Consider the following 26992-nt stretch of genomic DNA (forward strand, 5'->3'; position numbering starts at 1 on the left):
AGTATGTATCTTTTCATCTAGGGCTGGTAACTGCAATAATAAAATACCACAGTATTGACAAGCCATCTGCAGGGTAGGGCAAGCCACCGCCACCGCCACAACCACACGTGACTGTTCAATATTTGTTTTCTAAGACAGGAAAGCACCCCAGAACAGCGAGGCTGAAGAGACTCCACAGAGCAGAAGCGTTGTCTGAAATGCAGTGCTACTCAGTATCACTCAGTTCACAGCCCAGGATTACAGTACCACTCAGGAGAAAGTCACATAGCCTCTGCCGGACTGGAAACACCAGCAGTCTTTTAGTAGACAACACTGACTGGTCCGCTTATTATCCCAATGCGTCCCACGATTCACTAATGTTCCAGGTTAATGAGTGACCCCATTAACTGGAGACTTTCAGTTGAATATGTTAACCAACTGGTGACTTAATTTGGTTGCCCGTTAACAGGGTCACAGAGCCAGGAGGCAGGAGGAGAGAGAGTGCAGGTGATGAGTATAATCAGGTACTGAGATGAAACATTGTCCCATTGTACCCCTCACAAAATAATTAGCAAAAAAACCTACTACTTGCGCCCCCTTAAATCACCACACAGAAAATTCCCTCACCACGACAGCCCTATTTTAATCAAATTGTAATGTCTATTTTTTTCAGTTAGTTTAGCTTAATTAGTTAAGCTACTCCTCAACCACCTACGTACCCCCTGGGTTACCACTACTACCTCTGGTTGGGAATCACTGATCTAGACAACACAAAGCATAAAAAGAAGAAGAATATGGGTAAAAAAAAATATCTCACACTGACATAAAATCTGCAAATAACAAACAAAGAGTCAATACAGAAATTCCATTTGCCTCTAACAAATAAACTGTATGCAGTAAATGTATCAGTGCAGAGCTACTGCAGAATACACTTAAGTTAGTATTGCAACTGCCTCAAATACACCTGCAGTGTGCAGCAAGCAGCAGGTGAAGTGCACTCAAATATCAAAGGAGACCAGATGCCTGGTTTCAAACTAACCATTGATCTTAAGACATTAAAACAACCCACTGCAGCCATACTCTAATCATATACATTTCTGTGCTGCTAATCTGAGCAAACAGACAAAATACACACTTCAGAGAAATATGTTATTTATATGTTGTTTGATACGGACGGCATAAGTCAGTGCTGCTTCCTGAGTGTTACTTTCAGTTTTAGTTTCCATACCTCCGCAGTCACCCGCACCTTGGAGTGAATCTTTTGCTATATCTATCTTCTATTCATATGTCACTAAATGGGTAGGTAGCAAGAGTCATTTAAGTAAGCTTGGTACAGGAAACACATCTTTTTCCAGCAATGTCAAAGAGAGTGTTGCTCCTATCACAAAAAGCAAAAGGTTTTGCAGCTGCATTAAAAGACTTGTGTGTAGGATTTAGTGGAATCTCGTGGTGAAGGTGCAGATTGCAACTATTCGAATAAAGCTCAACCTTCCAATCATGTAGGATGGCCACAGAACTAGTGAAAAACACAAAAGGCCCTATCTAGAGTCACTGTTTGGTTTGTCTGTTCTGGGCTACTGTAGAAACATAGCACACTCCGTAGGAGAGGACCCGCTCCCTCTCTAGATATAAAGGGCTCATTCTAAGGTAACAAAATCACAATTCTTATTTTCAGATGATTTTACAGTAATGAAAACATACCTATGAATACTTTATTCCATTTCTGCAAACAGATCCTCCTAAATGTTAAACACTAGACCTTCAAATGCTGGTCTGTTGAAGCTATTGTGTGTATAGAAAAATGTTTCACCTCTTTTCCTGTTAATTTCTCCTTATATTATTTAAAAGTCTCTTAGAGAAGATTCCTGAAAAACTGGCATCAGAAGTGACAATCAGCATCGACAGTTAAGATATCCAAAACATGTTTAAATATAATTACTGTAGGAAAATGCAGCTGTAATTCTTTGCAACTACATGGTAGTATTTTCAGCAGAATGACTCAGTTCCTCTGATACTGTAGATGCCTGGAGCACTCGTAATTTACTGTAACACAGCTTGAATCCACAATGACTGTGTCTCCCTAAATTAGAGTGAAAATTGCACAGTCTTTATGAAAGTATATGGAGCAAAACACCATCTAGTGTCCTTCTTTTCAATGTAGACATACAGTATGCATAAAATTCATAGCATTGTTTGCTTGTAAAATTACATACAAAGAGATTGCTCTAATGAAACCCTGAAGAAACACTTCTGAACTGAAATCTTCAGGGAACGCACTAGCAAATATCAGTTAATATAATAATCAAACAATGAATTGCATTCCAGTCAACATCTGAACCATTTGATGGAAACAGACCACCCAAACATCTTAATTTAAAGAGATTTCATTTAACCACAGTATCAAACAAGGAAACAACTTCCCTTCAAACAACTTCTTAATCTGTACATACTGTGGAGCCAAAGGAAATCTCATAATACTGTCTGGATATTGACTTCATTCATTCATTCATCTGACAGTAGAAGAAAGATTACCATCAAAGAGAATTCTCTATTTCAGGTTTGCACAGAGAGGGTTAAATCTCCCAGTGTGAGATGCACTGCAGATTTCCACTGCTATTGACCAAGACCTCAAATAAAGCACACCTAATACCATCTACTGTTGGGAATACTTAGCCTTTGTTCCACACCACCTATGTACACACACACACACACACACACACACACACACACACACACACACACACACACACACACACACACAACTGAAAGTGTGCATTCCTTTTCATACACAAGCAGTGCACTGCACTTATTCAACCCAACAACACTCTCATCTCTCATGTATCAGATCTAATCTGAAATCAGCAATGTGGTTTAGGGTGTCAGATGATTTATCACACAAATTTATATCTAACTAAACTCAGGACACACCCGAGACACCAACAATAAGCTCATGCGAGGGCATGACCAGACAGTAGCCAGTAAGGAGCCTTTAAGGTGATTAAACACCAACTAACACAATCACCGCGTTCATGTTCGGACTAGAAAACCAGAGAACGAGCAGGTGAGAGGTGGAGGTGAACAGGGCAACTCTGAGTTTGAAACTTGAAAGAGACTAGAAAGGCACTATAAAAAGTGCAGTCCATTTAGTCTTGAGGGTAGTGAGAACTGAGACTGGATCCGAGACCATCAACAGGCAGCACAGGTTCACAACACAAAAGCCACCTTCACAAAAGTAACATTAGAATTTCTTTTAAAAAGCCCCAGTCAAAAATATGTTTTTATCTAAGTGCAGAGTTTGACTCTAGAGGGATGTTTTCACATTCATCTGCTGAAAGAGGAAAGTTTCTCTGTGCTCATTGAACATCTGATTTTAAGGGGCGGGGCCTACCAGCAGGATTATAGGAAATAGTCTGGAAGTCAGTCCTGGTCCAGTGTGCAACTTGTACAGTGTGATGTAGAAACAATTTTGGTGCTGTTCAATCACTGCTGAAAGTACAATATATAAGTGCTCATAGTCAAAGAGCAGCTTTATTAGTCGTGATTAAAGGCTCTACATTACAGGCCCCTTCAGGTGTTAATTAAATGAAAATGTTCCTGCCATATCTCCCCTTAGCATTCACTGATCTTGCACCCACCCTTTTAACTATAACACTCACATAGCTACATTGTTGGCAGCATGCCTCTTCGTTCTATTGAAGATCGTCATTTTAGTTTCCCCGGGGGCGAAAAAAAGATGTTTGTAGAACTTGGCTAGCAGCCAACCTACACATCGCTAGCTGTTGTCCTGAAGTCTCTGTCTCTCTTTGGGTTACTTACACAAACACACTCTCTCTCTATGTACCTACCGGCTGGGGAGTGTTTAATTAAAACAGTTTATTTACATTTTAACTATTATTGTGTTATTGCTGCGCATTGGCTATTTAGTTGTTGATAAAATCCTCCGATTGGCAGCATGTTGACATTGTGCTATAGGAACAGGCCTGGTTTTGAATGTTTCCCAATGTGTAGGATCCAACAGCAACTTTACACTGCCTCATCTGAATGCCTCTCCACCAACCCGTGCACCTCATGTTCTGTCCTTAGCAAGTTATATCAGTTACTTTCTATTATGAATTCATCTCAATAACATTACAACTTTCTGCAAAGGTCACACAATCATCGTTTACCATAAAGTAAATCAAGCCAATCTGTATTTTCATGAGCTACATATGAAGCCTTTATACTTGATGAATTAGCTAAATTGAAGTGATGTTGCAAGCCTTGACAGGTTGACACTGACATATCATGGCATAATGCTCTTCATACTGTATCTTGTTAAAGCTGTCAAAGGAGCAAACGAGAGTTGCCTCAGAGCTCTAAGTATTGTTATGTCAATAGTGGGTACAATTTGAACTTGAAACTATTAGAGATGATATTCACTGCGTAATCTGAAATGCCGATGGGCAATCAGTGCCGTGGGGAACTTTCCTGCTTATATAAAAGGTGGGCGGCCTATCGGGCTTAATTTTTCCCTAATTCGTGTAAGGAAACTGCATTTCCTGTTATTGATGAAACAATCTGTGATGCAATTTGCATCAGCCATTTCCCTTCTGTATGTGTATCTCTATGTGTGTGTGGTAAATGGCAATGATTGCAGCTATCCAGACTGACATAAAAAGATTTTCAGATTGTGTAAACAAAAATATAGGGTAAATAATAAGGCTCTCTTTCTTAACCTTTTCCTCTCCTACACAGAAAATAACCGCTGATATTTGGTGATATTATGAAAATGATTGGATATTCCATTTATATAAACAAAGAAAGAAGATTTTTTCAATGACACAAACAAAAATGTCTTTGTTCAGAGATAAATCAACAACAGCAAACACATTCATCATCTTTGACCAAACAAATGATGCAGCAACATCTGTCTGCAAAACATTTTACTTTCATCATTCTTCTTCCCACATATAATTTATAGGTGTTGCTACTGAGTGCAACTGCAATGATTAGTCCATTAGTTGTCAACTATTTAATTAATCACTAAATATTTTGAAAACAGATTTTTTGAGGGTTTTTTTTTAAGGAAAATGTCTTTTCGGTTTTCAGCTTCTCATATGTGAATATTTTCTGCTTTCTTTAGTCCTCTATGACAGTTAACTGAATATATTTGGGTTGTGGACAAAACAAGACGTTTCAGGACGTCACCTTTGAGTTGTGGGAAACAGTGATCAACATTTTTCACAGTTTACACTCGCTGATGATGGGTTACATTGTTGCAAGTACAGTATGACAGGATGAAATATGGTCAACGTTCACTGATCCTAACTATAACAACCTGCCCATTGATTTTCTGTCTATTCTTTAAATAATTTTGACATAGCCACTTACTGATACTATTGTTTGGCCAATCAACAGAAAAAATCATTATAATGATGACAACTGACTTTTCAAATATCTGAGGCTTATAGTTTCACAAAAGCTAAGACATTAGTTCTTAAGTAAACAATGTACAAACATTGATTTGGGCATTTTCACATTACACTCTTATATAAAACAAAAGAGAATCAAGTCTATATATCTACTTATAATGATTGTTGCAGAGACTCTATTAGTGTGAGTATTAGCTTGACAATTCCTCAGGGACAGGAAGAAAAGAGCCAAAGAGACGGACATGAAAAAGGGGCGTGGCAGTAATCAGTCCCTCTTGTCGGCGTGCTGCAGACAAGGCGCTGATTTATATCAGGGGATGTGATTATGAGCGTCTCAGCCTGCAGAGGCCCGGACAGCGGCTCACATATCAAAGACACAGTGATAGGGCGCAAGGTGGGCGACGCCAGCGAGAAACCCTGATCTATAGATTATCCAAGCACAGGGGCACACACACACACACATACACACTCACCACACACTTTAACCTGACCTCCACGTTTGCTCACCTACTCCGACCGAATTGATGGTGAGATTACAACAGAACTGGAGCATCTGAGGGCTGCCATCACATACAAAAACACACCTAATATTTAAAGGGTCATATCAGTGGGTTTGCACTGTAACACCTACTGTCTGAGCTCACAACTTACAGCACTGACAACCATTTCCCAGTTCACAGTGGAGCTGGTATTTTTAAATCAGTCCCTCCAAGAAGTTGCGATCCAATCATTAAAACCTTTCCACAAATTTGACCAATCATTGTAGTTTCCCACAACTTTCACCAATCCTCCCAGTCCCCTGAGCAAGACACTGAGCCACCCGTCACCACACCCACTACCGTCTCACATTTACCAACAAGAATTACTGCTAAAGACAGTGTAAAGCAATTCCCTGACTAATGCACAAAAGTGGAGGTAAACATACAGCGCGTGCAATATTGTAGTAGAACACAAACGACAGTCAAATCAACTTTTTTTTTTACTTTTCCACCACAAAACACACCCGGAGAGTGGCTGAAACATGTGGACAACAGACAAGAGAAATGACCATGACCGAGGCTGTTGCATCCAGATCGATTACAAGTGCTGAAAGAATGAAGGCGAGTTAGATTAAACATGTATGGTTAGTGCCAATGTCAGTGCCTTTTAATTAATTAAACAAAAAAATCAAGCAATTTTCATTTTCATTAATCCATTGCAACAAAGGTTGCCGTAAAATGAGGCTTTTTAGGCTGCAACAATCTCCAAAAAGTCAGTGAAATCCTGGAGGGAATGGCAATTGTGTTTTCCCTGCCTTCCAGGACCCCAGTGAATGAGCCTTTATATGTGACAATGGCTGATATATTGGTCGATCTGCAGTTGATAGAGAGAAAAAGCAGCCACTAACCAGTGCCCCTCTGTCCCACATGGCTTGTTGTACCATTGGGGTCTGAGCGACTCGTGGATCCTCTTAACCCTTCAGGTTAGAGTTGATCTCAGCAGTAGGGCGAGAGGCCAGGTCCTTGAGCTGATTAAAGCTAGACTAAGCCTACAAGGGCCATGGGAACGCGTACCTCCAAACACACACGTCTAAATACGATTACAAGCAAAAAATAGCAAGTTCTTAACCTTGTTGAAGTGAGAATATCTAAAAAAAAAAAAAATGGGAAAAGCACCAATTAGGAGAACGTGCTTTTGAAGGTTACACTTAACTTGAGCTCAGGGGAACAAATAGCACACCACTGTGTCAGTGCTGTGGTGGTTGCTCTTCACCTGAAGCAAAACATATGAAAAACCAATCATGCTGGTTTAGACAGTGAATCTGAGCTGTACACTCCATTAATGCTGCTGGTTAATCTGGTAGGAATGTGTGCAACAGTGTCAGAAATCTGCCTCCAAGCCCTAGGTGACCCACTGGTGTCAGCGAGAGAAGAGGTCCACACACACAAACACCAAACATCCAAGTGTGGTAATACTACAATGCTTGAGTGGAGGGAGTTATCAAGCTGCACTTGTCATGTAGCTTTTGTTGCTCAAGGCTCTCTAATACCAAACACATATCTCTAGTGACTCATCCAGTGGCACTCAATAAAGGTAACGGCTCATAAGGACAACACACAGCTGTATCAGGTGTTCAGGGCAGTAGCAGCCAATAATGAATCTCCTAACCTCTGGCTAGACAAATCTACAGGACAATATCCATATCCAAATCCAATGACATAACCATCTCATAATGACTACACATAAGTCTGTGACTACCTTTATTTTGGCACAAGTTTCCGTGGAGTTTACTCACCAACACTACAGAACCATGACAGCAAGTTAGCGGCCCAAAAGATAAATTAGCCTAGCTTAAAAAGTGCGCTGAAGTCCTTTAAAACTCACCTGTCTAAGAGTCAGTAGGACTGTTACGGTGGTACCGTGAGGACCAGGCAGTGAGGTTCATGCTAAGCAGCAGACACTCACTGCCCTTGGAGGAATACCAGGGTAATAAATACTGTAACGTTACAATAGTGTTTCTGGCTTTCCCTGAGGTTACTGAGCACTTCACAAAACTGTTAGCAAAGACATATAAGATGGAGAGCTCACCTGCTCAGTAGTTTCCTGCGACTCCTGCCTCTCTCAGTCAGCCTCTCTCTCTCTCTCTCTCTCTCTCTCTCACTCTCTCTCTCTCTTTCTCTCTCTCTCTCTCTCTCTCACACACACACACACACACACACAAACTCTCTCTCTTTCGCTTTCTCTCTCTCTCTCTCTCTCTCTCTCTCTCTCTCCCATACACACGCCGTCCCGCAGTGGCTGCCCCGCCTGAATGAGCTCGGTCTCCGGTCTGCAGCGGCACAGTAGAGGGGAATAGAAGGAGGGTGGAGCCCCGAGTGTCACCGGCAGCTTGTACTCCTGTCCCGGGAAAACAGGAGCAGGTAGGCCCCTTCGACAGTGCTGAACCCCACCCAGTCTGTAAGGCCAAGCCCACTGTTCTAGGTAAATATTACTCATAACCTCCCCAGAGCTTAAATATACTGTGGCCCATTTTCTGTCAAAACCTTCTGAAGGGAGCTTTTGTTCAAGCTTGTGAACTGCTGTCAGGACAGTAAGCAAGCAACCAAACAAAAGCAATTTTATAGACTCAGAAAATTGGCGCATTCAACTTTCATGCACCCGTACTTTTAACATTCTTTATTGAATCGCATGCCGTTTTCCATCGCTTGGCTGGCAGCAAGACAGACGGTCTCACTCACTCCACTCAAAATTAGATCTGTCTTCTAGTTCCTACAATGTGCTGTTTGAATGCTGTGCAGTGCACATCTTCTGTCCAGCAGAAAAAAAACTGTATATTCAGATTCTGGAATTTTTAATGAGGCAGAAAGAGTAGGTGTGTTTGTGCTCCAGTGTATTATGGGTCCCTCACCTTACACCCCTATACTCCATCAGCACTGACCATAGATCTACATTGTGGTCAAATATTTTAGATCTTGATAATAGATGTGATGTATATGTACATCATCTACATCTTATACCTCATGAGACTGCATCCAGAAGACATTAAACTTGTTTTGAAAAACAGTCCAGTGTGTAACATTTTGGAAGATCAATTGTATAATATATATAATATAATAAGGTATGTTTTCATTAGTGTATAATAAGTTTTTTGTACAACTGATTTAGGAGAACCAATTTTCTCTTATTTAGAATTTTGTCTTAGGCATGAACACAATTGCAGTCCAGACCCTTGCAGGAGTCATGTGTAATTAGTCTGCTGTTATCCAAACACACGTTTTTTACTAAAGGATTGTATATTACATTACTATAAAGCAATTTTGAGTTTCCTTTGTAAATTACACTACACAATTACCAAAGATCCAGGGGAACATCTTTTGTTGTAATGCCTGACAACGTAAGATCACTATGGCACATATTCTTTCGTCTGTCTCCATGATGGAGACTTCCTCTTGACCCCCTCCTGTTGCAGTCATCAATCGCCTTGCTTTTCATATCAAACCAAGCAACAGTACGACCTTCAGGTAACACAGCATCAACAGCACTTGTTATTTTTTTTCCAGCTCATTGGCTCAAGCAGATCCTTTAATTCCACTGCTGAGGCTGTTAAACATTATAGACTTTCCTTTGTTCATCTCCAAGAGCAGGATTTCAATCAACGAGCATGTAAAGTTCTTCTTTTTACTCTTTCTTACCATTCTCATGAATGAACTTCCTCACGCAAATATTTCAAATCTTATCAATCAGACTGCCAGGATTTGAACCATGGGAATAACCAACTGATGATGACATTCTCCATCGCCAAGGTCATTATGTGGTGCCAGACAAGTCAACTAATACATATCATATATCCAAACCAGCAGCCACCTAATACAAAGACAGTCTCCTTTGCAAAGGGTTGATGTGTGTGTGTGTGTGTGTGTGTGTGTGTGTGTGTGTGTGTGTGTGTGTGTGTGTGGGTGGGTGTGTGTGTGTGGGTGGGTGGGTGGGTGTGTTAAAGTGCTGTGATCTGTGTGCATGTGACCAATGTAGGAAGCAGCTAATGAAACCTGTTTCACATGTTGTCTGAAGATGGACATGAGATGAAAAGAGAGATGCCGTCAGTAATGTAACCCTGTGTCCTCATATGGGGACAAAGTTTTATAGTAAATAAAGTCCTGATGATGATGCACTTTTGATAGGTACTGACCACTGCAGAACACCCCACAAGAGCTGCAGGTTTGGAGATGCTCTGACCCAGTCGTCTAGCCATCACAATGTGGCCCTTGTCAAAGTCACTCAGATCGTCACGCTGCCAATTTTTCCTGCTTCTAACACATCAACATTGAGGATAAAATGTTTACTTGCTGCCTGATATATTCCACCCACTGACAGGTGCCATGATAACCAGATAATCAGTGTTTATTCACTTCACCTGTCAGTTACATTTTATATTAACATAATAAGGAAATGTTACTGGAAAGTTGTAAAAATGTTGATACTGAACGTATCAGTAAAATGTTCACTGACACTTGCTCCTTTTCCCCAGTCGGTGCCAGATGGTCTTTGTTGCTTTGCACCTTTGCTTCTGAGCCTCTAAAACCTGAATCCTGAATCCTGTAACCTATACCTGGATCTCTACGTGCCTACCTGCACCTTTTCCGTATCCTATTCCTGCTATCCTGTACTTCTTCTGTTTTGACTTGTCAGTAAGTGTATGTACCTTCACCTCTCCAATAAGTCTCTGAACTGTTGTTGTCTGCCATGGTAGTCTGCATTTGGGTCCACTCTCCGTTGTCTCACACTCACCCCACAGAAATGGAAGCTGTAATTTGTTCAGAGCTATGCTCTGTGGACTGTGAAACATCTGGAGGAGGTGGCGTTTTACCTGATTGCAACACACACTCAGAAAGCTAAAATGAACAGGACATGGTTACCCTCTTCTTTTCATTCTACACGTACTTTTGTGTAATTTGCAGGATTCAGTCTGTTTTACCTACACTATGTGCAAGTTAACCAACATCAGTATGAAAGGAGAGAGAAGCATTAGATATGCACCAAAGTTTTACTGTGTTGTGGAATGTTTGTGTTTTTTTTAAGTATTATTTTTTTGGCCTTTTATTGACAGAGATGGCTAGAGAGAGACAGGAAAGGGAGGCAGAGAGGGGGGATGACATGCAGCAAGGGTCAGATGCGAACCCGGGCCACTGCGTATGTGGGTCACCAGCTCTACCGACTGAGCTAACCAGGCACCCCTGTTGTGGAATGTTAACTGGTCTTAGATGTTTCAGTTCATTACTGTTTTACAAGCTGCCAATTGGTTGAAATATGTTGTGTGAGGTAATGTTTATGCATCAATACCAGCAGCAATTCAAACCCACTTCTAAATCTACAGACAGTAAACACTGTGAATAACAATGGTGAGTCAAGAAGAATCTAAATCAGCTTGGAGGTCATTAAAACAGGCCCTTAATGGGTTTGTCTGGTTATCCTGAAATATAATTATTATATCATTAATTGTATGTATATAACGCCTTTCATTCGTGAAACGCAGCTCAAAGTGCTTCAAAGAATAAAAAATACATAAGAGCATATAGAGGTACCCGAAACAATATAATATGCAATGTTATTATAAGAGTAAAAAATTAAGATATAAACGATAAAGACAAAAGATATATTAAAAGACAAAAGGATGCAACCAGTGTAGATCAAGTCAGTCACATAGAAAAGTATCATAAATAAGCTGGGCAAAACTGTCTGATGAATGGTGATATTGATCCAACAGAAGCTAAAAAGGTGTGTTTCAGAGTATATGATGCAAATATGCACGCAGTCACACAGACACACAAAACAGTGGAAAAAACGACAGCAATATTTCTTTTTTTTTATAAAGTATATTTTTGGGGCTTTTATTGCCTTTATTACAGTGACAGCTGAAGATAGACAGGAAAGGGAGGCAGAGAGGGGGGATGACACGCAGCAAAGGGCCGCAGGTCAGGTTCCAACCCTGGGCCGCTGCAGCAAGGTCGCCTGCTCTACCCACTGAGTTATCCGGGCGCCCTAATTATTAATTAATTTACTCTTCTACTGTTTTGTTGATTTAGTCAAGGCCTGAAACACCCACATTATGAAGAAAGATCTACCAGTGTTTATAAAGTGTGTTCTTCACTGAAAACAAATGTGCCTTTTGGATTTACACATAATGATCATGGTTTGCCCTCTAGTGAGAACAGCTCTACTCCCAGATGTGTCCATGTGGAGGCTGCAGCTGAATTTCACAACCAGCTAATGTTGCTTCAGCTCAGCTTTAATATTTAAAAATAAATTTCACAGTGCAACAGTAAAGCTGTTGTAGTTGTAAACATTTAATATAGACCGAATCAGCCATAACATTGTGACCAACTGGGCACCCTGTCTCCGGTTCACCGCTTTTCCTTCCTCCTTTTGATAGGTTTAGAGTCGCTCGGATCCTCACGCTGTCCATTTTTCCTGCTTCTAACACATCAACTTTGAGGACAAAATGTTCACTTGCTGCCTGAAATATCCCACCCACTGACAGGAGCCATGATAACCAGATAATCAGTGTTATTCACTTCACATTTTATATTAACATAATAAGGAAATGTTACTGGAAAGTTGCAAAAATGTTGATACTAAACATATCAGTAAAATCTTCACTGAACGTATTTCATTGTTAGTCAGTGCTCACAATGTTATGGCTCGTGTATGTTAATCTCCAGCTCCTACTCAAACAAATTCCAGGGCTCCGGGCTAAAAGTGATGCAAGTTATTATTAAATAAGCTTTGGGTGTACCGTGACCTGATGTCTACGTTCTCACTGAGAACTCCAGAAGTAGCAGCTGTTGGGCTCAATTATTTTGGCATTCCCAAAACATTTGTGCGTAACTATGGATGGGTTCAGGTGGAACCTAACAGTAGAGAATCTAAGGCCCTTTCAAAGTTGAGATACCCCTACCTGAGGTAGAACAAACCACAACCATGTTTTTTGTATACAATATTTTACTGCAAAATCTGTTTATTTGGCTGATGTTTGGATCCTTAGTGAAAAATTACACTTCTCCAAAAGGGCCTTTTCCCATGTATCTCTGGAAAAAACTTTGAGAATGTCACAACAACATACTCGCATGCATACAATAAAGCAAAGATTTCATCAATACCTTCCATCTTTGAGATATACACCTAAACACGGATCAATTATAGATGGGAATTGAGTAGTAAAGTGTATATATGTGTCCATCATTACTAAAGTAAGGAAACTAATCATCATTTATATGTACCAAAGACTGTTGCAGAGGACACAAACAAAGACAAAAATGATATACTTTTCAATGCAAACTTGTTCAATAGACATTTCTTCATATTTAATGCAATCTTTCTATCTATTTTAATATTTTTTAAAATAACACTGGCAGTATACGGTTATGTAGTGGAATCTATGGAAGGTGAGCCATGGTGTATGTAGATATAAAAGGCTCATTCTGAGGTAACAAAAACGTGATTCTTATTTTCAGGTGATTATACACTAATGAAAACATGCCTATGAATGTTATATTAAATTTCTGCCAATAGATGTGACACACTGTACTTTTAACTGAACATTTTGACTGTATTTAGAGAAAATCAAAGATGAGTCATGAATTATATTATAAATGAATAATCAATTATATACACTGTGATTCATTGAGATTCAATGCATGGTGAGCCAGCTAAACAGTAAAACAAGGACATTTATTCTGTTGACTGACTGCATTGTTTGTCCTTGCAGTAGCGAGATGTGTTTGATCTTCCAGTTTTCGTAAATCACTGGTTCCATAGTCTCATATAACAGTCAGTACCCCTGTGAGGGAGCAATATGTTCACAGCGGCTCAGGAGTGGGAATAGCTTCTGGGGGAGGGACAACAGTGATGGTGTTCATCAGAGCTAGTCTAATAAAATCCTTACCCTTTTTTAAAAAAAAAATAAAGTAATTAAATTAATATTTTTACATTTAAATGTTTTTTTCTCAGGATTGCCATTGACATGTGCTTCACACTTTGAGACAACATTCCTTCTGTCCACTTATTGACCTGCAAGTGTAATGCACACAGGCTCTTTTCTATCCTGCCTTCTCTCAATCTCATCCCCCTCCTCTAGAGTTCAATTGTTGGAGGGATTACAACAAGGCCATGTGAGCAAAGAAAGACCACACCATTTCAGGGACCAGTGACGCCATGCAGTGTCATGACTGGTTAGCCATGGGCCACTGCAGCTCCAAGCACATTGAGTATAGCAGCGATATAATTAATTTAGAGTAACGTCACATTGGACAGACTACCAAAACAGAAAAATAAAGTGTCTTAATGACAGAAACAGTTGTCAGAAATACGAGACCCAACAAGGTAGTTTTATGTCAGGTCCATCCACTTTAAAGGAGGCAGACTGAAAGGACACTCATCATCCTGGTTCTTAATTTTTTCTATAGAACGACGCGTGGATCAGCAATGACACAACATAAATCCCAAAAGGGGGCGGGGGCTTGACACAAGGCCAAAGTACTATGGAAAACTAAACAATTTTTAGTCTTTCAGCTCACTGTTTTGGTTTTACAGCCTGTAACTTTAATAACACCACCACCACCACCACCGGAGGGAGCCAGGCCACGTGCCGGCATTGCCTGGGTTAATAAAATAAAAATGAAAATAATTATAAACAATGAATAAAAATCAGTGTTACATAATAAACATTTCCACACCTTGACCTTCAAATCACCAACAATCTATTTGATGCCTGCCACCATGTGGATCCACCAGTTGGCCTGCACGGTCCAGCCCAGCTGCTCACACACAGAGATTTGCTGGAGGAAGTGCTCCTTGGCCTCTGCCTCACCCTGTTCCTCCTGGAGCGCCTCCCGCAGGTAGCGCATGTCCTCTGCAGCACTCAGCTCCGGGATGCCTGTCAGCAGCATGAGGGAGAAAAGAGTGACCAGCAGACGAGAGTGCGAGCGCAGGGACAGGTACGCTTGGGTGCATGTGTCCTGATGTGGGCAAGAGATGGAAAGAAGGACAAAAACATAAGGACAAAAGATAATAGGATATTGTCTTTTCACTTATTTGCACAATTATCTATCCCATTTAAGTCATGTGACCCTAAAAACCTTTTTCAATTTCATCATCATTTGATGTGCTCATTTAGAACAGTTAAAGAGTAACTTAACACCAGGCTGAAAAGCAGTGTTTTGCTGCCCTCTGGCCGTACCCACCAGTGACGTCACCGAGTCCTGGAGTACACCTGTACTTCACTGCAGACAGGTGAGAAATTAAACTACTGGCACTGGAATTAATGCACCACAAATATGGTAGTATCCAAAGTGGTGATCTTTTTGGATATGGAAAGGTAGTGTCCATATCCAAACAATTACAGACTGGATCTTTGACAGATTTTATATGATATGATATGATATGATATGACATGCTGACATGATCTGGATAAATTTCCATAAACCTGGATACCATTGGATGTTTCTGGATACAGGTACTTTTTGTCCAGTGTGGAAGTCAGCAAAGACAAGATTTCCAGGGGGTGTTACGTTACTCTTTAAGGGAGGCACAACTTGTAATTCTTTTTCCCCCTTATTTCAAAAGTTTGCCTATACGCTGCTTAAAGGACAATACTAGTGATATTTTATATTTTTATATTTTATATTGTCAATAGATCTCATGAAAAAACACAACATGGAATTTATCCCACTAACAAGTGTTCTCTGTGTATCCAAACCCTGATATACCTTATTCCTCTGTGTCATACAGGTCTATTTTAATCCAAAAACCATTACAAATGTATCAGTTAAACTATATACTGTATTAATTTTGAAAGTTTTAAATGCATGTCTTCAATAGGAACCAATTGGCTTGAGGCTGGGATCCACAGTCAGGACAAGAAAGTTGTAAAGTATCGACACATAAACATATTAAAGGACCAGCGTGTACGATTTTGTAGCATCTAGCTATGTAGTTGTAGATCGCAACTTTCTTGCTTATATTCCATGTCTGCTGATAGATCCTCCTAAATTTTACACAATGGACCTTTAATGCATTGTCGGTTGTAGTCTTTACACAGGATTTGTTGACAGTAAGAAATATATAATGTAACTCCAGCCTTTTCCTTTAACATATCACACAACCACACCTACACACACATCATCTTCTTACCCTGAACCGCTGAAAGTAGAGGCTGTTGCGCCCTTTGACCCTGCCCATGACATACAGGAAGTCAGGTGTGAGGACGAATGGTACACGCTCCCTGTTCACACCGAGGAAGTGCTTCGTGTTGCCCAGGATGTGACCGAAGTCAATGTGAAACAGGTTTCCTAAGAGGTCCAGGAAATACAAAAGTTGTGTTGATAAACTCATGTCTTTTTATAATTCAATCTTTTGTTCATTCCTTCATTTTGTCTGAGATTTACATTATCTGTCATGTTACTCAATAACTGACTGACTGGATTGTTTAAATTTGCACAATTGCAAACAGGTTCAATTCACAGCCAGTGCAATGAGAATAAGGATTTGTGGTGCATACCTTGGTCTGTGATCATGATGTTGTCATTGTGTCGATCTCCTATACCCAAGACGTAGGTGGCCACACAGTAACCAGCGCAGGATTTCACAAATCTCTCCACAGTCTTGTAGTGCTGTAGTCAAATGAGAGCACAGCGAGAGCATGGACATGCATACGATTTTAATGAATTTGAAATAAAGGAATAAATGGTCTGCACTCATTTTTCAGACAAGCTGTCATGGATTAAATATAAAAAATGTTTTCACTGTATGAGCACAGTCAAACAGAAATGTTTCAACAGTTTTTCAAGGCATCCCCACCTCCTCTGCTCTGTGGGCAGCTGCACAGAGCACCCAGCACCTCTTAATGAGAAGGCCTGCATGAAGCTTGCTTTTTCATTTGTAATCAAATATTACAACTTAATTTGTATCCAAATCTTGTATTGTCTGTGTTTCCATATCACTTACAATCTCCTGGAGCGGACATTTGGACTTGAGCCACTCAAACAGAGCATCGTTTCTGAAGGCTCCATTTGTTCCTCCGTGGTTCCTCTGGACTACAGCGATGGTCGCTGCATTCCTCACAATCTCAATCATACCTGTTGAGGAGAAACTTGATGAAATTCACTATGACTTCTTTCAGATTTTTTATCACACTACATAGGACATCTTAGTCGTTTCCTGGGTGCTAGAACATATTTTCATTGTTGGAACAGTTCATTTATTACTGATGCCTCTATATGACCCACTTAAACAAACAGGACCAACAGCAAGAAGATTGGCTATGTCTATATAGTTATTCTCAGCGTTGTGATGCCTGCCACCAGGTTGGATTCGGCTCAGATTCTTCTCAAAATCAGACGAAATGTGGCAGTAGACAACAATGAAAGTTCCTTGTAGCTGCTTTTAATTTGACTTTTAGGCCAACATAATAAATAAATGATGAATAAATTATTTCTAAACAGCTGTGGAACTGCATTTACTGTAGATCTTCGTGCTCTATTGAGGGGTCTATAATTTGCTAGAAATGTCCAAGGAGGTTGTCTGAAAATATAATATGGTATTAAATACAGTGAATCCAAGTCAGGGGTTCTGTTGACTTTATAAGCAGTGGCTTGTAAATAAACGTTCAGTCAATATAGTTAAACAGCTGAATGAATAAATGTTCCAAATAATTAAAACATTTTACAGCGTTTTAGAGGAGGGGGCCTTCGACTTATGACCTCAGTATATCCAACTATATAACTCCTAAATACGGCCCTGGATTGAACCGCACTGATTTGAATACCTATGTTGTGTCCTGTGGAGATGCAGCCATATGGAACAAGGTTCAGGTCCAGAGATTTCTCCTGCCAGATAGAGTCCATCACCACCAGTGTCTAAAAAGGATGATACGTCAGGAAGAGTCACGTGTGAAATTTATTCACCAACATTATTTTATCAGTAAGATAGTAAGTAATTGAGGGAATAAAAATCTCATTTACCTGAAGGACCAACATGTCCTGCCTTAGGTCGTCACCCTGTTTGAAGATTATTCCCACAGGTGTAGCAGAGGTGGGGGACGGCATGGGAGAGAACTCCAGCCACAGTGGCTTCTTCTTAGAGGCCATCACCTTGCATTTGTCCAGCTGGATGAGAGAGATACAAGGAGTACTGATTTGCTTTTGTAAATGAATTTTAAACAAACACCAATGTCTCATATTTCAGAGTTTAGCAACATTAAAGGGTTATATATAAAGAAATTCACTGCCACTAGGTGTCGCACTAGAACACCAGCATCTCAAAACCAAAACAATGGGCACTACAGTGATCAGACTCCATTGACAAAACCACTAATTTTACCTGGCATATAATTGTGCAACAAAGTTCAAACTGAACAGAAACAAAATAAAATCCACCCATACCGTCTTTGTTAGTCTTTCCAACAATCATCAACTCTGATTTGTTCGAAATAAACCCTTAATCCAGAGAGTTAGATGAGAAAATAGTGTTGTTATGGCTGCCACGTCATGTTGGATAAGAAAATGCGCTCATAAAAGAGCTTGTTTTATCCACTGACAAGCTCAGATTGTTATTGTGTCTGAAAACATTATGAAAAGCAATCTCTACAAAGACAGACCTTTTGTTTAACCAGAAACAGCTGTAATATCGCTATCACTTCTGACCAGACTCCATAGACAAAAACAGTTTTTTACAAACAAATTTTACCTTGTATATCACTAAAACACATAAATCTCTCCAAACAGTCTTCATTAGTCTCTTCGCTGATCAACAATTACCAACTCTGGTTTGGTCGAAATAAATCCTTATTTCACCAACACAGATGAGAAAAACAACAGTTTCAGGTGCTGTACTCAGATATATACAGTGGGACTCACATGCACTATTTAGCTTTCAGGGGCTTTAACAGCTGAGAACTGTTTGTTTGTTTGGGTGGGAGTAATTACTTAAATCACACACATCTTAATTTGCTTGCCTTGACTCTGCTTATCTTGACAAAAAGCTACTTTGGACTCGATTGTATTGTCATTGTGAGAATGTCAGCATGCTGACAAAACAGACTTGCAAGGAAAACAAGGGGCTGTGCTGGTAGAGGTGTTACAACTCAGGAAAGCTTTCACGTGGTGATTATTTTATTATGTATTATATTATATATTTATATATATATATATATATATATATATATATGGTAAACAGTAAAAACATGCTGTTCTTGTTACAAGTTATCTACTAGGAATGTACAGTATGTGATGGGACTATGGCCTTAAAGTCGGTACTGTAAGTCTGATTCTTTTTATTTGACAAAATTTGTTTAGAAGTGGCTTTCTTCTCAAAGTTATATAAATTATATTGTATTGAATCGTTTGATATAATGTAGTAACTACATGTTCCTACAATGTAAAGCATGTTCAACATGGCGGACGCCATGGGAGCCACCTGCAGCCTCTGAAGATAAAAACAGCTCATTCTAAGGTAACAAGAACGCAACGATTCCTATATTCAGGTTATACACTAATGAACACATAGCTATGAATATTATATTCCTTTTCTGACAATAGAGCCTCCTAAATGTTACACACTGCACCTTTAACCAAGAGATAATTCCACATTCTTACTGCTGTAGCTCAGAGTAGCTAACACTGTAGATTGGCCTGCTGAAAAAAGGAATGAAGGGCCACCTTGCACCTTTATCATTTTGTTACGAACAAAATTTTACAAACAGAATTGTGTTTTCTCAGCAGAATGAATTCAATAGATCCTCAGAAATGTTACAAACTAGACCTTTAACACCAGCACTCACAGTTCATACACACATTTAAACATTAGCAAGGCTTACCAGGATCATTCCAGCTTTAATGCGGGGGTCAAAGGGCAGCAGGAACTCAATTGGCAGATTACAGTTTCTAAGAAGCTCTTGGAGCTTGAGGGGAGCTGAAACAGCAACACCACAGAAACACAAAGACACAATTAGCAGTAGTACAAAAAATGTAACATAAAAAGGAAAAAGAATCACCTCCAAGGAACTCCACGGCTTAGTGCAAAAGAGATGTCTTTGTCAAAAACTCATTCTTATATTAATAACACTGGCTGATGAGCACCAGGTGTGCAGCACCACTTAATATACATACAGAAACACAACCAGACACAACTCATTGCAGATGCTTAGCAGTGCTTGAATAGAACATAGGCTCCAGTGTGTGTGTGTGTGTGTGTGTGTGTGTGTGTGTGTGTGTGTGTGTATTTTGTCTAAAGCCACCAGTGCACATGCACTGAGAATGGACTTAACAGTGAAGTAGGAGAGATCTTGTTTCCAGCTGGAAATCTCTAGAAATTAAAAAAAACTGCATATATAGATTGTGGAATTTTTAATGAGGTAGAAGGAGAAGATGTATTTTAAGGGTTTTAATGGGGAAATTATACTTTTTTTTTTTACATTATTTCTCCAAGTGGAAACATTTTCTGTCTTATTACATGTCTGAAGGGGATCTTTAAAAAATTTGGGGACATTGTGGTTGCTGTCATTATTCTATATAGTGTGTTGTATTGTTTTTTTTAAAGTGCTTTGTTGTATTCAATCCAATCTAGTTCTAAACATTGTAACCATTATGATGTTACTATATCATCACTGTTGATGATATAGTCTGCTACTGTTGGCTTTGGTTTGAATGCTACAAATACACAAGGAGTCTGCACAGACTGGAGGGGTGGAGTTTGAAGGACCAGACAAGGGGGATTTAGCAGACAGGGAGAGTGTAATGAAAAGTTTGGGAAGTGCAGGCTCCAGCCTTTTTTTTTTTATTGACGCATACTAGGGACCCAAAGTCAGGCGCTCTCACCCTCTGCTGCTTCAATTTTGACAGGTTTTAAAATGTCATCACACCTTTTTCTTTATTTAACCACCTACGTTCTGTTGATATTGAAAAAACAATACAAAAACAGTCCAACAGATAAACAATACTAAAAAAACTGATGACAATACTCATTTTGACTTTATTCTACCATAGTAATCATAGTAGTATCAGAAGTATAACTTAAGTATACTAATCCATGAGAATATCTTTCCTACATGTGTCCCACCTGTAGGGGAAAGGTTGTCAGGGTAGAAGTTTTTAATCATCACAGCAACCTCCTGTAGAGCCTCCACAGCCTGGACCTGCTGGGTGAAGCTGTCAAGCATGGCCTGACCACAGCCCAGCAGGTAGGCCTCCAGAATCACAGCCATGCGCTGGCGGAAGTAGGGACAGCCTGCCACCTCACTGCGAACATACCAGAAGAAGAAGTGGCCGATTCTCTTGCTCTGCAGAGAAGGAGGAGACAGTCGAGGTGAGGTGCGAGAGTCAGTGAGCAGGATACAGACACAGGTGTAGCTGCACATTTTGGTGGGACTTTTGCTCGTTTAAAAATAAGTTCCTGAATTTTGAGCACAGGGCAGTAAAAAAACAATGTACTTTTATATAATCCTGGTATAGTATGATGTGTCATGTACACTGAATAACAGGATGCTGCATAAACTCACCTGCAGAGCTCTTTGGATAAGGTACCGGGCGAGGAAACTGTCATGGTAAGGTTCCACTTTCAGAGTCTGTATGAATAAACAAGATGGAAAGAACATGAAGCAGAGAGGAGCAAGAGGGAGGATGGCCGTCTGCGCCCACCTAGGAAGGCCAAGACCTTAGCGGGGGTCATGGCAGGGTCAGCTCTAGGGTGCCAGGAGACAAAGCTGGCAAGAAAACCACCTTGGCTTCCCTGTCGTCATACTGGCCTCCATCGGACTTGGAGGCTGTTCAGTCCCGGGATGGCTGTGTTCACATTGTGCTCAGGTAGCTACAGTATCCAGCAACAGTTAACTAGCTAGCTGGATACTTTAGCAACAATAAACCAAATGTTATATGTCCACCAGTAAATAAATCACTGAGATATGAGGCAAAGAGCATCCGACATCAGCAGGACATCAGAGGGAAAACCAGATAATCTTTTCTCCCAAAAAATATGATCCACTTCCACCAAAATCAGTCAATAAAGTTGTGTTTCTGTACAGTAATCAGTGAGGCTTGTAGGTATTATAAACAGTTCATTAATCAAACGTAGTGCCCCATATCACTATTTTGCTGGTTTCATCTAAAGTAGGTTTCTCTCCTCGCACACACAAATATCCATACGCATTTGCAGATCTGCCACGGCTGCACGCTCTCATATAAAGATAGGAAAATACCCCCATAGATTTTCCCCTTGGGTAATTGAGCAATAGATAAACTCTTTTGAGCTGGATTCATTAATTATTTAATCACAGTTTATTAGTTTACATATTTTTTGTTGTTTATTTGTTTAATTCACATATTTTAGGTGCAGATATAAAATAAAAAACTTTGGTGGTAATAGGTGTGGTGTTTTTACACTGGATTAAAATGTAGTTATTTTATCAGTTCCTAGTCTTACCCCCTTAGTCTGACTCACAGGAAGTAGGCTGGGGGTATAAACCTGCCATTGGCTGACTATTTCCATCAGCTTTCTCCTCCCCTTCCACTATCTGCATGTTAATCCTGTGTTAAGGCCACCTCCTTTATCTGGGTATGTGTATGTGTGTTGTGCAGCTGGGTCATGTTAAACAGGATGTGTGACCCCTTGCCGAGGATTGGCTGGGGCGAGACCTGCCTTCTTCCTGGTTCCAGCCGATGATCTGATTGGTGCGGTGTCTGGCAGTCCCTCCAATCATCTACCGCCTTCCTCTATTTAAATAGCTGCCTACCTGTTGAATGGGCAGTTGTGATTTTGCCCTTGATCAATTTGCCTTGTGTATATTGTGCTCTACTGTGGTAAATCTGTTAAACTTCTGTAGAAGCTTTACTTAGTGATTGACAAGTGTAGAATATTTGTTTCCTGTGTTGCCTTTCTCTGAGAACTGTGGTAAGGAAATTGGGCAAGGATCTAGGTGGGGGTAACTGACACACACCAGACACTTGTAGATTTATTTTATGTTAGACACACTAGGTTTTAGAGGGTGCTGCTTACTTTGTATTTTTGATTATTGATGACGGGTCAGAGTTTTGCTTAACTTGATTTTGAAGTAGTCAGTGGCTATCTCTCATTTTGGAGAGACCTCTTTAAGTTATATTTGTTTCTTTGAGTTAAGCAGCATCCAACAGCCCTTTTCCTGTTTTTCTTGTGAATCCTGCAAATAAATAACTTGCAATTTTACCAAAAACATTCTGGTTCATGTTGCTTCCCTCTCCCCCACGAGCCGGGTCGTAACACCTGAGATATACTGTTTAACCACACATTCACTATGCATATTAATTTCTGAGGATGTGCATAGCCAAAGGTCCAAACAGATGCACGATAGGCAGTCACCATGCCCACGCAAACATGTAATTAAAAGTGGTGTATTTTAGACCTTACCATTTTGCAAGGGGCACCGTTACTGCATTCTGGGCTTAGGGCTGTCCACGGTTTGGTTAAAAGAAATACAAACAAGCCAGAGCATTTTTCTCCCCTTCACCAGAATAATGATGAGTTCAGCCAGACCTTTCTCCGGTCATGGCACAGTGCTAAAACGAAGCGTGGAGACTGGGGCTCTGAGGCTAACTGTACATAAACTTTGTATGTGTCTTGATTTTTTTCAAATCAAACTTCAGACAAACTTTGGTTGTGTCTATTTAGATACAAACACATACCTGAACCAGCTGCAGCAAATACTTCAATACATCATCATTGGACAGGCTCTCCAATCTCTGGACTGCTAGTCTCCTGACCGTCATGTCAGCAAAGTCCATGCTCAACAGCTCCAGGGCCACTGTTACATCCAGCTCCCCAGGATCCCAGTTTCCCAGTAGCCAGTGGACATCCTCAACCACTCTGCGGTTCATCCAATCAACATTGCGCAAGTAATGGGGTAGATTTGAGGCATAGCGGATGCTCTCTTCCCGGAACCTTTTGAGGCCAGCCTTGTTGGTGCTGATGACTGAAGATGGGGATCTCAGAATCACACTGTCAGATGATGGGCCCTCGGATGGTTTTATGTCCAGAGAGCAAGAATCTGTGCTGGGTACGGTGGAAGGGGGTGAGGAGGAGAGTGTATAAGAGGAAGCAGTGGATTTGGTCCGGGTGAGGCTGGAGGTGGGACTGTCAGAGCATTCAGAGGGGCTAAAGCTATTTGGGAGAACCACAGGGAAGCTGTAGCGGTCAAGAAGGAAGCTGATAGCCATGGAGTCAGCTATCTCTGGGTTCGTGGCAGAGGACAGCTTGTCTGCCTGGTACGTGATGGCCTCTTCCTCCAGGTCAGGGTAAGACCACATGTGTAGGGTGTAGGGACCCTGGCTGAGGATTGACCTGCAGGGATGAACAAGTGACGGCAATTTGATTTGTAATAAATTAGTAATAGACTAATAGTGTTAAAGAAACATGGCAATTCAACATGGAAGGTGACTCGCAGCATCTGTAGAAGATATAAAAGGCTCATCCTAAGGTAACATAAACATAATCATTTCTATATTCAGGTGATTATACGCTAATGAAAACATAGGTATGCATATTATATTCCATAGATCGTCCTAAATGTCACACACTGGACCTTTAAGTATAAAAGATTCAGTAGGAAATTCAACCAACCAGTTGCTCTTTAATCAGCAACAGGGAAATTTCATGCAAAATACATCAAAACGTTGTAATTGATATTAAATACCTGACCTGTGATCTATAAGGAGAAGATTGACAAAGTAGAGCACCTTCCCTTTTCCTTTCTGCTGCTCTGGTGTTTTATTGACTGAAGAGGATGGTGGCTTTGCGTCTTTGGTTACTGGGGAGATATCACCACTAGCATTAATAGTAAAGCCCAGCTTTGCTCCACGTGGCAGATCCCTGAGGAGAAGGTCAAAGTCCAGCCACTCATTCCACAGTACTTCATCTGCGAAAGCCTTGGGGAGGGAGGACACTGAAGAGAGAACCTTGTTACCATAAAGGATAGAGGCTTTTACATAAACAGACTGAGGGCATTTGTTTGGAAGTTTCGGGATGTCAAAGCCAAGCAATTTGACTCGGAGTCTTCTGTTGCAGTCCCACAAGGATATCATGAAAATGTCATCCAAATCCTTCCCTTCGAGGCGGAGATCATCGTGGGAGCTGAACTGGCCACTGGAACCATCAACAAGCGACCAGTCCACAAACTTGACAGTCTCATCGGCAAGCTGTGACACGGGGACCACAGAGAGGTGGAGGTCTTGATTGTTTTTCAAGCACTGGCGAACCCAGAGAAAATCGCTAAGGGGATGGTCTCCAGATAAAAACTCCTCCCTGCCAGAAACTTTCAAAACCAGATCATCAGAAGTGTCGTAATCAAGCCCCTGGTCTGCCACCACCCTCCTAAAAACCCTGAGAAGAACAGCTGGCATTGCACTAAAATCAACCTGTATGCTGAAGCTGATCTTGTTCATGTAGTGGAGGGTGACCGGGAGCTTTCTGTTTATCTGGTCCTGTAGGTCATTTGGAATAGGGGCACATGTTACCCAAGGCTCTGTGGCATATAGCTTGTCATCCCGATTCCTTAGCTCTTGTCTTCTCGGAGATGCCAGTTTCCTGCGGGTGAATGTGAGCTCACCAAGTCTGTCAGACGCTTCTTTCTCCAGGTTGTGTCCAATCAGGTATGCCAGACACTCCTGTTGTTTCTTCTCCTCCTCTGAATCAACTGCCACCAGTGGTTTTACCACTATGTGTGCTAACAGAAGCCCGGTGTCGTCATGTGACCATGGAATGTCTAACGTCCTGATAACCTGACAGTCATCGTAGGCCTCGTACCAGTCTTCCCCCCTGGCATATAGCAGAGTAAATTTCTCTGGGTCCAGTATTGCAAGTGGGTCTGGATGGCAACTTTGTTCCTGGGCCTTAAGGCATAGAAACAGATATTGGAAAAATGTTGATGGTTGCAGTTTGATTATATATTTAAACAAGACTAGAAGTCTAGAGCCACGCTAGTATCACAGCTTTAAGATGCTACTGTTAGGATGCTAACATGCTTACAAAGACATTGCTGTAAATGTCCCGAAATTTAAAAAAAAATCTTAGTTTAGTGTGGCAGCATACTAACATTTGCTAATTAGCAGTAAACACAAAGTAAAGGCTGATGGGAATGTCTTTAGTTTTGCAGGTATTTGGTTAAAAAGTAAAGTAAAACTTTGTCCTAATTATGGAATAAATCCGTAGTTTTTAAAACTTTTTTAAATATATACCGATCGTAGGTCAGCAGACCATGCAATAGAGGTTTGCCTACCTGCATACAGATGCGTAGCCGCAGCTGGTAGACGCTGCACTGGGCAGGGAGGATTACTGACACTGACTCACAATCCATGTTGACATTGAAATCCTCATCACCAGACTCTTGCGGTGGACCGGGCCCGGGCTGAAACTCACAGATAAACTTCAGGTTGTTCTCAGAGCAGTTTTGAATCAACATCCCAGAGAGACGCTGTGAACTGCCGGCCTGATTCAGGAACAATGCAGGATCCATCAATACTGTAGGGGAGCAAAACCTAAACTTTAATATGCTTTAAAAAACCTGATCCTATTAGATCTTTCGCTGCAGTATGATTCACAGGTTGTTAACATGTCACTGCAGATGTAATGTGAAGCAAATCATTAAGAAGACTAATAAAATCTTACCACGACAGGTGCTGCTTTCTTAAGATCCTAAGGTAGAGTCCGTGTGAGTCTGTACCTATTTGACGGTGTGACACTGTGCCTTCCTTTTTTTGTGATCGCTCGGGGACTTCCTCATTCTTTTATACCACAGTTCTCAAACACCAGCGTATAAATACTAACTCAGTATTAACTGACATTGTAAAGGCACTGACTTCCTTGTTCCCTTTATACACTTAGATAACAAATTAGAGTAGCCTTTTCTGACATTTTCATAGTTCTGGGTAAATAGTGCTTTGACACTGTTACACAATAAGCCTTTGATTTACCGGTCAACGTTAATTTTTTTGTCAAAAACATGGCAATAATAAAAAGGAGGAAAATGTTTATGGTATTTCAATTCATAATCAGACACAAAAGGGAGCAGTATTAACAGGAATGCACCAAACTTGTTTGGCTTGTTTGGC

At 40.6% G+C, this 26992-nt stretch overlaps 2 protein-coding genes across 2 annotated transcripts in view; both read right to left on the reverse strand.

Annotated features, from left to right (window-relative positions):
* lamb2l (laminin, beta 2-like) overlaps positions 1-8269 on the reverse strand; it is a 57119-nt gene extending 48850 nt beyond the window's left edge. Inside the window, exon 1 of the mRNA XM_051425325.1 lies at positions 7959-8269. The gene's annotated coding sequence lies outside the window, so the exon portion shown is untranslated. The remainder of the gene's footprint in view (positions 1-7958) is intronic.
* Positions 8270-12864: 4595 nt separating this feature from the next.
* si:rp71-17i16.5 (phosphatidylinositol 4,5-bisphosphate 3-kinase catalytic subunit gamma isoform) lies at positions 12865-26681 on the reverse strand. The gene is made up of 13 exons (XM_051425334.1): positions 26550-26681; positions 26161-26402; positions 24585-25774; positions 23573-24227; positions 21418-21483; positions 20979-21198; positions 19738-19832; positions 17885-18028; positions 17689-17779; positions 16869-16999; positions 16423-16534; positions 16056-16213; positions 12865-14881 (listed from the first exon to the last, which is right to left on the reverse strand). The coding sequence occupies exons 2-13, from the start codon at positions 26395-26397 to the stop codon at positions 14624-14626; spliced, it is 3357 nt and encodes a 1118-aa protein (XP_051281294.1). The 5' UTR covers positions 26398-26402; positions 26550-26681; the 3' UTR covers positions 12865-14623.
* Positions 26682-26992: the final 311 nt, after the last annotated feature.

Source organism: Dicentrarchus labrax, unplaced genomic scaffold (genome assembly GCF_905237075.1).
Source record: "Dicentrarchus labrax unplaced genomic scaffold, dlabrax2021, whole genome shotgun sequence".
Classification (NCBI taxonomy): domain Eukaryota; kingdom Metazoa; phylum Chordata; class Actinopteri; family Moronidae; genus Dicentrarchus; species Dicentrarchus labrax.